The sequence below is a fragment of the Onthophagus taurus genome, chromosome 3 (genome assembly GCF_036711975.1).
Source record: "Onthophagus taurus isolate NC chromosome 3, IU_Otau_3.0, whole genome shotgun sequence".
Classification (NCBI taxonomy): domain Eukaryota; kingdom Metazoa; phylum Arthropoda; class Insecta; order Coleoptera; family Scarabaeidae; genus Onthophagus; species Onthophagus taurus.
In genome coordinates this window covers 6,778,375-6,792,486 of record NC_091968.1, presented here as the reverse complement: position 1 = coordinate 6,792,486, position 14,112 = coordinate 6,778,375, and the positions used below count along the sequence as shown (strand labels likewise).

At 35.9% G+C, this 14,112-nt stretch overlaps 1 protein-coding gene across 5 annotated transcripts in view; it reads left to right on the top strand.

Moving 5' to 3' along the window:
* LOC111413443 (CCR4-NOT transcription complex subunit 6-like twin) overlaps nucleotides 1-14,112 on the top strand; it is a 115,509-nt gene that overhangs the window by 88,402 nt on the left and 12,995 nt on the right. For all 5 annotated transcript variants that reach the window (XR_011639928.1, XM_023044424.2, XM_023044423.2 and 2 more), the window contains one exon: nucleotides 45-260. Coding sequence is in view for 4 of the 5 variants with exons in the window: in XM_023044424.2 (XP_022900192.2) it covers nucleotides 45-260 (216 nt within the window). In the remaining variant the exon portion in view is untranslated. The remainder of the gene's footprint in view (nucleotides 1-44; nucleotides 261-14,112) is intronic.

Below are 14,112 nucleotides of genomic sequence, written 5' to 3'. Positions count from 1 at the left end.
ACTTTCTTTGATGTGATTTATTTTATTATAAATTATTTTTTTAGGTACGATTTTAAAGGTATAATTGATTATATCTTTTATTCGAAGAATAGTATGACTCCGTTGGGTTTACTGGGTCCACACTCGGCCGAGTGGCTTAGGGAGCACAAAATTGTTGGCTGTCCACATCCTCATATATTTTCCGATCATTTTCCGTTGCTCGTTGAACTCGAAATGATACCAACCATCTCTACGCCAATGAATGGAGTTATTACTCACAGGTAATCAAATTAATTTGAGTCATTAATTAATTAATAATTCAATTTTTGCACTAACCTATACATTAATAATGTCATATTAATCTTGTGTAATATATGACTTATTATTAACTGATTTACCATTTTTGAGGGTTTGGCAATTCGAACAGATCTTTCAAAAAAGTACTTATTTTCTTTTTCTGTACGGTTCTAAAACTACAAGTAAAAAGATAAATAAAACAAAAAACCTAAAAGAATCTGCAATTGTGTTGGTATTGTGTTTCTAGTATCCTCTTATTAGAAAAACCACCCTTTTGATCTTGCGTTGGCTTGGACAGAATGTCTCACATTTTCGCTCAGTACTTGGGGTTTTAAGAACTCATTTCGTAGTTGTTCGCCTTTCCCAAAGAGAGCTGCGTTTCAATATTAATGAATCAGTTGTGGGTTTATGTACAAAAATGTGGTCAATGTGCTTATATTCAGCTAGAACTGGCAATCTCTCATTATTATCAATTATTGCATTGCTTCTACAGTTCATTTTCATGTGGACCATAACGAGATTTAAAAGCACAAGTCTAGATCAGTTTTACAGTTGCCTTACAAGCTATACAGGCTGATTTATTAGCTCACCATCAAACTTTGACATATGATAGCTAATCCAATTACCAAAAAAAAAAGTTAATGAATATATGTCCTATTCAAATTATTTACGAAATTATAACACTTTAAAGTTTTGGTTATTGGATTAGCTATCATATGTCAAGCTTTGATGGTGAGCTAATAAATTAGCCTGTATCTACAGAGTGAGTTATTAGTTACTAAACCATTTGAAAAACAAAAATATTTTATACAAAAGTTGTTTTGACTTATACAGGATGTTGCATTTAAGCATAATGGAGAGTACGTAAATTTATTTAAATGGAACACCTGTATATTTAATCATATTATGAATACAACTAAATTTGTTTATACAACTGTATATGTTACTATTTAACAGCGTTCATAGTTCCTGAGATATTCAATTGTTCTTCCAAAATGTTCCTATTACAGGATCTTTTTGAAAACGATGTAAAAACATTTTTTCCGATTTTGCCTTGAAACTACGACAGACATTAGTCAAAGCCAGTAGGTAGATGATAGTATTCAAAGATACACTATACAAGGTGTTTAAAAAGCTCAATTACTTTTGATGTTTTTCAAATGGCTTTTTCTTAAGTTTTTTAAATGGAACAGCCTGTATATTGTGTGCTAGTTGAATTATGGAATACGTTAGATGGAGTTTTTTGATCGCAAAAAATTGACAACTATGATAAGGTTATTGGGTGTAGCGATCTTCTACAGTTCTACGTTTCTTCTACAGGCAAAAAACTGTGAACAAACGTACCAAAATTAACACGCAAACTATCAATGGCTTATACAGGGTGATTCAAAAAACCGCTGATAGACTTCTAGGGCAGGTAATACATAAAAAATTAAGATGAAAAGTCTTAATATACATGGGGGTCGCAAATGCTTCCTTAACGAGATATAGCGGGTCAAAGTTTCTTTAAAATTAAACATTATCTGCAATGAAAAGCCCTTTTTTAACCAAATTAGCCACTGCTAATTTTGTCAAACGGGCAGTATTTTCGCGTAAAGTGATCAATCAAGTGGTCTCTTACAAACAGTGGCGGATTTACAAATGTGCCGCCTAGGCATATGCATAGGCTGAACGAACTCGCTGCCTATGAATATCCGTAACAGAACTAAAAGTAGGAAATGAAATAAAAACTGCGAAAGTTGTGCAAACATGTATTAAAGTCAAATAAAAAAACAACAAAAACTTCACTCAAATTTCGCCTGAATTTGTTTTCAACGAAAATTTTGATTACATCATCACATGATATCGAATTTGCAGTTTCCGATTGAATTGATAAAATTGCTCCATCGTTTAATCTATTTTCGGTCATAGTTGAACGTAAGTATGTTTTTATTCGTTTCAAGCATGAGAACGACCGTTCAGAAGAGCAATTGCTTACTGCCATTGATTTGTAAATTCTTAAGCAGATTCTGATTCCTGATGCAGTTGCACATGTTGTTGATATTTACATGTTTTTTGGCTTCTTGTATTAAATACTCTTTAACATGTAACATCTCTTCAATAAAATCATCTGAAATATCCTGTGAATAAATTTTACATAATTTTAATGCTTCATTCTTTATTTCTTCAACTGCTTGTTCGCGAAATTTAAACAGAACGTAAAAAATTTCTAATACTTTATCGTACATACATTTTCGACGGTCTAATTCCGAAATTAATCGATCCACAATTATAAGAAATTCGTTTATTTTGAAATCATCCCTAGCAGCGAACAGAACTGCTTCATTATCGTCGTCTTCATCATAATGTCACTTTCTTTTTCTGGCACGTTTTTCGCTTGCGGTGTAATTCTGTGTACCATTTAATTTCTTTGGCCTCCTCTTCATAGATTTTAAAGTTTTCGCGGCAAGATGAAATAAATGCAATCAGGGATTTATACAAATCGATGATCAATCCAATATCTGCGTCTTCCTGCTGTAGTTTTTTACTTACTATATTCATACGATTGAGAACAGTGCTCCAAAAAACAGTCATGAACGCAATTTCTAATCTGGCCATCTTTTTAATTAGTCCCGCTGCTTCTGCCTTCGAAATCCCCTTCTCTAAACTGTCATTGGAAATAGTTTCCAGAGTATTGTAAATACATTTCCAAGACTTCATTAAAGCCTTGCAGGCATGATCTCTGCATGACCGTCTCGTGGACGACAGACTTTTTGGTGTTGTTTTTACATCATTCTTCTTCAATTTCTCCCAACGTACCGTAGATGCCGAAAAGAAATTGTAGATATCTTGTAGAAACGTAATAGTATATTAAAAAGCAAGTTTCGTAAGACACGCTTGAAATGCACGAATTCAAGTTGAAAAACGAGTGGCGAAGCCACGAATTTTTTAATGAATGAGTGCTTTAAGTCTTATGAAACGTGTTTTTTATGCTATTTTTTGTAATTCGCGTTTTTATACTTTTTTTTAACAAAAATAAAGTAAATTTTGGCAATGTAGGGAAATAGGTATATAGCAGTTGGTAACACCGGAACACTTGAAAATAGAAACTTTGAATTGACAATTAGAAACTGTCAAAACACAAAATATATTCACCTGAAAAAAAATTTTGATGTACACCTCCCAAAATAAGAGAAATTGCTCTGAGTCAATGTCCTCATCATTGTTGACCTTGTATTCGATGCTAAGAACGTGTTTAAACATCCATAGACAAAAATTGTCACATTGACAACTAGAAAAATTAATGACCCAATGTCACCAACTTGAACTGGTTCCATAAAATGTTACTAAAATCTCATTACAGCATCGGATGCTGTAAGGAGTCTCATTACAGCACCCGTTTGAGTACTGTTATAGCTTCCATTACCGTAGCGAATTACAAAAAATAAGTTTTTGATTCATTACAACAATTAGCTGCCGACGTTCCAACTAGGTTTAGAGAATGAGCTGAACAGGGTATAAATTCCGCATATTTGTTTATATTCTTAATTCATGCTTGGAGGCCGGTATAAAGTCCCGACATGTTCGCAGCATTATCGTACGACTGACCTCTACAATCATCCAAATTAATTTGAAAGATGCTAAAGTTTCCGATATTATATTATGTTGACCGTCTAAAAGTAAAATTTTACTGGCATTCGAAAATTTGCCGCCGTAGGCTACAGCCTACCTAGCCTATTTAGAAATCCGTCTCTGCTTACAAACTTTGATTAAAGCAACAGTTTTTGATTGGATTCCCCAATTTTCTACAAACGTGTTTTTCTTAAAAACTGTTGCTTTGATCAAAGTTTTGTTAGAGACCAATTGATAGATAATTGATCACTTCACACAAAAATACTGCCCGTTTGACAGAAACAAAAGGAAAAAAGGGTTTTTTATTGCAGATAATGTTTAACCACATTTGCGACCCGATATATATTAAAACTATTCATTTCAATTTTTCTTGTATTACCTACTCTAGAAGTCTGTCTGCAGTTTTTTGAATCACCCTGTATAGTATGTTCTATTTAAGCGTAACACAGAGTATGTAACTTTTTAAAAAAGAACATTCTGTATATTTTATCATATTATGAACACTATTTTGAATACTAACTGAATTTGTTTATGCAACCGTATATGTTACTATTTCACAGATCTTCATAGTTCCTGAGATATTCAATTGTGCTTCCAAAATGTGCCTATTGCAGGATCTTTATAAAACCGATGTAAAAATGACGTTTTTGCTGATTTTGCCTAACTGATAAAAATAGAAAAATATAATATCAAGTACCATAATGGCATATTTTATTATACATTTTTCTTTAAATTCTAAATATCAGGAATACTATTCTGTGATCTGCCGACTTTTCAACATAGCTATACACCACTTGATTGCCGACGGGTATATATCTTTTACGTTTAGAGCCTTCTCTATGGATTCATATGAGGTGTTATCAAACGCACCCTCTATGTCTATGAAAGCACATAGGGCTATCTCTTTGGTTGTAATTGCCTCCTCTAAAGTGCTAGTCAAAGCATGGAGAGCAGTAATTGTTGATTTTACTTACTGGTAAGTATGTTGATTCGGAAAGCGTGGATTAGTGACAAGCACTTCATTCCTAAGGTAATGATCAATTACATTTTCCATCCCTTTGCGAAGAAATGAAGTTAGGCTAATTGGTCTGTATGTCTTGGGATCTGCGTTTGAACCATTTAGGTATGAAAACCACCTTTACTTTCCTCCATAGAGTGGGTATATAGCTAAAGTTGTAGCTAGCTATATATAGGGATATTATTACTGGGAGAAGGTCTTCTAAGCTTTTTTGCAGAAAAATAGGCAGACTCCATCTCCTCCAGGCGATTTTAGGGGCTTGAAATTAGAAATAGCCCACCTTACTCTGTTGGGTGTGGAAATGTTCCCAGCTGTGCTGCGAACCCTACCTGATGGACGGGTTATGTCGATTACTTCAGGGTCGGCATCTGTGTGGGGGCAGACTTTTGAGGAAGGAAAGTGTGTACTCAGTAGGAGTTCCAACAATTCCTTAGCATCCTCAGTGTATTTACCATCTTGTTTGCATAGGTGACCTAGATCAGTGTTGTGATCTTTTGCCAAAATCTTATGCTAATATAAGTTATATTCCGTTAGGACTTTCCTATAGAGGTCCCATGTTTGTTCGAGTTTGGAATTCCTGACTTTATTATATAGTCTTCTAACCATGACTCGCTGTTTTTCAATGGCCTTATTCCACCAAGACACATTGAATTGTGCTCTTTTGTGTTTTTTTGGACAGCTTGATACATATGCACTATGTATGAGATTGTTTAGTTGAAAAGAGGCTATTTCGAGATCTTCTCTGCTTTCAACGTTTGTTTTGATTTCATCGACCTCTTCGCTGATGTGTCAACAAAAAGAGCACCAATCAGTGAGTGAGGGGATTCTGAATTCTGTTTGTTTTGTCATGTCTGCTACAATGACAAAGCGAATATGCTTGTGATCCGCTAAAGTGAGCATGCCAGTTTGCGATTTGCGAACTGCGGCGAGGCGTGGCTAGGCTTATGTCTAGCTCTGTTGAGGATATCTAAATTTGTACTTTGTAAGTATTGGTAAAGGTACTCACCCCTTTTGTTTGTGTCTGAGCTGTTCCATACGAGATGATCTGTGTTCGCATCGCAGCCCAGGAGGAGTTATTTCCCCTCTTATTGCAGTAGTCAATGAGGTCTTTCACCTCTTGTGGCGGTGGATCGTCTGATTCACTAGGGAAGTATGCTGAGGCTATAATCGCCTCTTGCTTACCTCCCGGCGTCGGCAGTACCGCTGACATTGCAACCAGGCCCCTAGAGATAAACTGGGTTAAACCTCCTCTGTGATAAATTAACTTACCTGCCTTTGTTGATAGTCTTCTGACTATTCCTCCATATACATATAGCTCTTGGATCAACGCAACATGTATGTTGGGGCTGTGGAAGCCCTTGACCAGCACGTCGGAGGCGCTTTTACAGTGTTGGATGTTGGCCTGGATGAAGCCTACTCCCGCCATTATTGTTTGGCGGGTGCAATTTTGGGAGCAGCAGTTTTGCCTTTACCCTTTTTTTCGGAGGTAACCTTACCTGTACCCTTCTTGGGGTCCTTGGCGGTTCCGGAAATTCCTGGTGTTGGTTCGGGTTCTACCTTCTGTGGCGTAAGCTTGCCGCTCTTTTGCCTCAGGGTGATTTACAGACCGATTTGTCCGTATTTTTGTTATAATCAAACATTTTAAGATAGTTACCTATTTGTTTGTTTTCTTCCCGTGATATCAATAAATAAATTTTTCCTTTCGATAAATAACTGCAGCCTCAAGTCACTAAATACAATACCACATAACCTAACAATTTAGCACCTGCTGAGGTATTATGATATTACACTATTTGATTACAGATTACGGTTAATGCAATGTAACAGTGTCTTAACACAGTCTTAACTCACTCGTTCAACAAATAATAAGTGTCCTGGGTTGATGTCCGATTTAGGCAAAGATTTTGTGTGTGACCTGAATTCACATTTTTTAACTGTTTGATAGTTGCCAAAGGATCTCCGCTTCATTAATATTGCCATTAGAAGATGAAAACTGTATCCATTTATAATCTACTCTTCCAATACTGTAATCTCGTTCCAAGCGCGTATCAGAGCTGTTTTGAGTGCTTCTACAGTGATAACGTATCGTGTTCCTGAGACTTATTGCTCTAAGATGGATCAAACGCAGTAATCCATTAGGATGAGGTTGTGTGAATCATCCGGCCAAACGTCTGCCCCAAAAACTAGCAAACAGGTCTTCGCAAATGGCGATTGTCGAATTCGTCCATCCTTGCCCTAAGTGTTCTGCCACCCGCGGCACAAGCACGTCTCTTAAAACTCGACAACAGACTTTCTGCACATTCTTCGGAATCATGGCAGTGATTGGATAACCTTTTCGGGGATGCCCCGCACTCCGTCCAGTATCTTTGTAATATTTGACGTCATCGTAAACGGTTTGTTTCATGAAACCAGTCGTTCGTACGATATCGGACGTCTTCATTCTTGATTTGTGCAGCTCTTTCAGCTTAGTATTTATAGGTTGGTCATCCAGTATCTTCCGCATCAGAGCATTATACGGTTGTAGGATACATTATTCTGAAGCGATCTTTCTAATAAAATTTTTCCGAAATGTTTATAATAACTAGGAACTGTTTAAAGTTCGTCAAATAGCGATTAATCAAAAGCTAAGGCAAACGCCTTCGAAGATCGTAAATCACACTCAAGCGATCGGTCTCACCCCCCGTCCGATACACCGCGCCGCCACAGTGGAGTATTTGTACCGAAAACTCGCGTTTAATTACACCATTGGTCTAACACATCTGGTTTCATAAAATTTGGTTTTGTTCAAGGACAGTAGAATCTAACAGGACTGCTGCATCCATTGTTGTGACACCCTGCCCGCAAACTACGTCACACCATTTTCCACGCCCAGCTGTTGTTATGGTCTATGCGTTTGCTGTGTTTTTAGAGATCCTAGACTTAATCATATTATATTTGAAGTTTTATGTTTTTAGACGTATTAATGTCTATCATATAACCTCTAAAAAGACAGACAGTTACCAGGCGTGGCAAATAGTGTGACGTAGAGTGCGGGCAACCAACCAGTAGTGGACTACAAAAATACAATGGATGTAGCAGTCCTGGTAGATTCTACTGTCCTTGGGTTTTGTTATATTATATATAGCATATGTAGTGTAGTTTTACATTTCCACCCACACCCCCCTTTGAGGGGTGGAGTAACTTATAAAAATGCAAAGACTTACAAAAAAAGTAACACATTGTCTATTAATCAGTGATAAAAAGTAAATATTTTGTATTATAAGTTTAGTGGAAGTATATTTACAAATCTTTTCACTTAAATACTTTTGAATTAAAGAATTAGATTAAACATTTAAAAACCAATACGTTTATTGTCTTTTTTTGTAACGTTGTAAGTTTAATTAATGATATAACTCAATCTTTATCCTAGCTCGCTTCATCCTTGCTCGATTCATCTTCGCTCGATTTATCTTCGCTCGATTCATCTTCGCTCGATTCATCTTCGCTCGATTCATCTTCGCTCGCTTCATCTGACTGATATGCTTCTAGTGGAAGTAACATTTCTAACGTTTGCATTAAAAAAGGTTCAGTCCGTTTTCGTGGAATTAGTCTCAGAGAAGATATTAGTGGGTCCTGTGTTAACAGTAGGCGATGGAGTACGTCTTCATTGCAAACCTGTCGTGAAAATTTCCTAGCGTAATTTTCCCGATATAATCGGAAATGTTTATTACGGGCTTCAGCGGCCTCTTCTGACAGTTGACCTATTGGTAACAGCGCTTGTTCTATAACTTGTGGAGCATGTAAAAGGATTTTATGCACTGTTGGAGTCATCGGATACCACCCATACAAGTCGACGTACAGGGTGTCCCAATTTCGATGTCCGCATAGGCTACCTCCGAAACTAAAAGAGATAGAAAAAAAGTAGCTTACATGTCATGATCTCGTTTTTCGAGAAAATGCTAATGCCGAAAGCTCCGAACAGCTATCGTCTTTTGTTTTCGCCCTATCGGCAAAAACTGAAAACTTTGCGAAAACGACAATCGCGAATATCTCACTTATTATCAAAGATGGAGTATTATAAATAAAACATTATATGGGCAATTTTTTACGAAGAATTCAGTGGCGTAGGTAGAATTTTTTTCTCATCTTTTATTTTCGAGATTTTAGACGTAACTTTATTTTTTTAAATGGAAACCATAGTTGGCTATGACCTAAAATAATTTGTTATTTCCTTCTGATAACAAATATATATAGTTTGTGGGGTATATTTCTTATAGTTATTGAATAATTAACAAAAATTCATTTTGTTCCATCTAAATCTAATGTATGTATTTAAAAGTTAATGTTGCTATGGTGATAACCATACATACTATGATGTAATATAATGTACCAATTTTTTTTGTTCTTTCTAAAACTATAGTATGTATTTAAAACTTAATGTTGTTATGGTGATAACCATACCATGAGGGAAAGCATTGTTTCCAATTATTGCCAAAGTTTGTAGCAAGGTCAGTAGAATCTAACAAGACTGCTACGTCCATTGTATTTTTGTAGTCGACTACGGGTTGGTTGTCCGCACTCTACGTCACACTATTTGCCACGCCTGGTAACTGTCTATATTTTTAGAGGTTATGTGATAGACATTAATACATCTAAAAACATAAAACTTCAAAACTAATATGAATACGTCTAGGATATAACCTCTAAAAACACATAGCAAACGCATAGACCATAACAACAGCTGGGCGTGGAAAATGGTGTGACGTAGTTTGCGGGTAGGCTGTCACAACAATGGATGTAGCAGTCCTGTTAGATTCTACTGTCCTTGAGTTTGTAGTAGTATTTAAAAATTCACTAACAACTCTGGCATTATGTGCTGGTGCTCCGTCATATTGAAAATATATCATTTGAGACATATTTAGTGGCAAATTGTTGACCAAAGACTCAATGTGCTGCCTTAATATATTGAGGTATTTCCCTGAGTTTAAGTTTTTATGGTAGATACTATATGCCAAAATTCTATTATCTAAAAGGGCACACCATACATTGAACCCCAATCTTCTTTGAACACTCAGAGACTTCATCGGTCCAGATAACATTTTGAACAAACAGCAGATTATTTAATTTTTTTACATATCATCTACAAAATTCTAATCTTCGATTGACATCTCCGGCACGTAAATGATGAGTTAGCCCCGCTTTGTATGATTTATACTTATTTTTCTTTCATATTCGGGAGCAGCGGCTTTTGGGTGAGACGTCTTGTTGCAATTTCTCTTGCAGGTCATTTTGGTATGTTTTTGTATGTGGTTTGGGGAAGGACCAAATATCTATTAAATTTTTTGCTAACCGGTTGAAGGTTCTTACGTGCGGTTGTCTTCTTTCTGGATATCTTGTGAAATAAAATTCCGCGGCTAACGTCGCATTCTTATCTGATAACATATAGCATTCTATCATGTAACATTTTTCATAATTTTCGAAATTCATTGTAGTTTTATTCACTTTTGTTATACTTTGATACTTAACATGCTGGTGCATCGTATCAGCACATAATGCCAGAGTTGTTATCGAATTTTTAAATACAAACTTTGGCAATTATTTGACACATTATGTTCCATCATAGTATGTATGGTTATCACCATAGCAACATTAACTTTTAAATACATACATTAGTTTTAGATGGAACAAAATGAATTTTTGTTAATTATTCAATAACCATAAGAAATATACCCCACAAACTATATATATTTGTTATCAGAAGAAAATAACAAATTATTTTAGGTCACAGCCAACTATGGTTTCCATTTAAAAAAATAAAGTTACGCCTAAAATCTCGAAAATAAAAGATGGGAAAAAAATTCTACCTACGCCATTGAATTCTTCGTAAAAAGTTGCCCATATAATGTTTTATTTATAATACTCCATCTTTGATAATAAGTGAGATATTCGCGATTGTCGTTTTTGCAAAATTTTCAGTTTTTGCCGATAGGGCGAAAACAAAAGACGATAGCTGTTCGGAGTTTTCGGCATTAACATTTTCTCAAAAAACGAGATCATGACATGTAAGCTACTTTTTTTCTATCTCTTTTAGTTTCGGAGATAGCCTATGCGGACATCGAAATTGGGACACCCTGTACATTTGTGCTGTCTCGAATGCAAATTCTTGGAATTTGGGTACATTAATTTTATGTCCACTGGATATCACCTCTAAAATTATTTTGAACCGTAGGATAAGGTCTTTACTGACACCTGTGATTTCTGCAGATTTTTCGTAATCTTTAAAGAACCGCCTGCTTGTGTTCCCATCATTACTATTTCCACTTCCTTGTGTGGGTACGTCGACAATAAGGCCCATCTGTTCTCTAAAGGCTTCCTGTAGATTTTTTTTTCTTTCGCTCACCATGCTCTTTTCTTCTTTAGTTCGAGCTTGCCATTTCTTTAATGGCAGTTTATATGACAGGTGTAGTATAGTTTCAAAAAATCGAATACGTGCATGTAGTACTGATAGGCCGAACTTTAATGACTCCGATCGTATTGGATTCTTCTGTGAAAGGTTGTTAAAATCCTTGGATGTTGCTCCACATATATAACAACGCATAGATGATGTTGTATGTGTTACAGCATTACAAACTTTTGCATCGATCATTGTAAGCACCAAACGATGTTTTATTATTACTTTGTTTCCACTTTGTGCATAAAATTCTGTATTTTGCAAACAATTTATTTGGCTTTCAATATAATTGATTTCTTCATTTGTAATGTCAGGTGTTTCTTTTACGAACCTGACTCTTATTGGTCTACAGTACCTAGGTGATGAATGCGTAGGATTGAGCCACACTAATTTATTTCCATTGGATACCATCTTTAAGGGTACCACAGAACTTTGAAAGACGTTGGCATCAGAATCTGTAACAAATGCGTGTTTTTGTTTGTACAGGGTGTCCAAATTTCGATGGGTTTGCAGGGTATCTCAGTTATTATGAAAGATAGAAAGTTGCGGCTTTCGCGAACCTGAGCTACTTTTTTGTGAAACTTACAATGGCGCAAACCAAATTTTCAGCAAACCATTTTCCTTCTTCGAAGAAATCTTGTCGAGTCTCAATTTTTTCTGTTCTGGTAATCCTGGCTTTCTTAACAGCGTTTTATGTTGCTCAGATCGATTGATGCGTGTTTCATCTCGACCAGAATCGTAAAATTGAAATTGCCAAAAAAGTGCAGAATGCATGTGGTTTTAAGCAAAAGTTCAAATGACCGTTTTTTTTAATTAACTTCTTGATGCTTATTTAGATTGGCTTTAAAACTTCAATGTATCCTCTAACGGCGGCTTTACATGATTAAGGTCCATTACCACCATCTTTTAGTTAAATTTATCTTATAGATAAACACATCTACTAGCCAATCAGAGCGCGTGAAATAGCCGTAACCATAGTAATAATCCCTTAGATAGCTTAACCAGAAGATGGTAGTAACGAGCCTAAAGCCCACTTTTACCATCCTCCTGATAAACTATCTAGAGGATAGTTGCCATGGTTACGGCGGTTTTAAGCGCTCTCATTGGCTAAGGCTTGTTACTACCATCTTCTGGTTAAGCTATCTAAGGGATTATTACCACGGTTACGGCTATTTTACGCGCTCTGGATTTATCTATCGGATAAATTTATCAGGAGGTGGTAAAAGTGGGCCTAAAAGTACTAAGAGTAATCAAATGTGAAAAAATTCTGTTTATAACAAATTTTAAATTTAATTCTTTTTAAAACGAATAAAAAAAAATTTGTAGCTCAGCTATCTAGCTTGATACAAAAATATCTTTTTGTACAGGTGTCCAAATTTCGATGGGTTTGCAGGGTATCTCAGTTATTATGAAAGATAGAAAGTTGCGGCTTTCGCGAACCTGAGCTACTTTTTTGTGAAACTTACAATGGCGCAAACCAAATTTTCATAGCCCTCTTCGTTTTTGATATACAGGGAGTGTTTCAAAAATTACGATTTTCAGACACCTCCTGTATTTCGGCTATCCGAAAACGTAAAAACGGGCCCTAATAGATTTTTTCACGTAGAATCCAATGGTGCACGTAGAATTTTTCTAGTCATCCCGGTTTTTGAGTTATAAAGAGTTAAGTATTTTAGAAGTTGAGTATTCAGTATTTGGGTTGTGTTTATAACTCAAAAACCGTGATGACTAGAAAAATTCTACGTGCACCATTGGATTCCACGTGAAAAAATCTATTAGAACCCGTTTTTAGTTTTTTACTGAGTTTCCGGATAGCCGAGATACAGGAGGTGTCTAAAAATCGGAAATTTCAAACACTTCCTGTATATCAAAAACGAAGAGGGCTATGAAAATTTGGTTTGCCCCATTGTATGTTTCACAAAAAAGTAGCTCAGGTTCGCGAAAGCCGCAACTTTCTATCTTTCATAATAACTGAGATACCCTGCAAACCCATCGAAATTTGGACACCCTGTACTGTGCTTGTTTGAATCCATCACAGCTCCATTTATATATTATTTCTACGTTTTCTCTTTCCTCTATGGTTAAATTATCAAATACATCTTGCAGATATACGTAGAGACGTTTTGAGGTGTGGTCCAACAACTGCTGCAGTTTAACTTCTGCTGATGTCTCTGTTACGATTATTTCACCTTTTTCGGGATAGCAATCCTTTTTCGCCCTGACTAGTGCGCTATAACCGGGATACAATTTTTTACAGCTTCCTCTAACGATTTCGTATTGTCTCTTTGAAAGGTCGGCATCTACAAACATCGACAATGCTTTTATATGTGACAACTGCGAAATTTCTTTTGATCTGTCTTTATCCGCGTAGGCTGTTGCATATTTTCTCCCTCGCGTTGGTGACGTATCTATATCTTTCACCACTTTGGCAGCTGCAAGGTTACCGACATCACGAAATTTCATTTGAGCTGCGAAAGTTAGCTCGGGCGTATCATATTTTTCACGTAACTGTTTACATTTCCTCCTCTTGACACTTTCGCTGCAGTCACTGAAGAGTTTTGTAGGACGCCCCCGCCGCGTATCTCCAACAGGTACTTTAAACAAACCATTAAGCCAGTTTTCATTAATTTTCATAAAACTGCTTTCTTTTTTATGTGTGTCTTAAACTTAGCCTTCAATATAGATCATGTTTGTTTAAATTTCTTGTCCTTTTTAGAAGTTTTGTTCATTAAAAAGTTTTCAAGGTACAATAATTTACTTGCAAAATTGTTTTGTG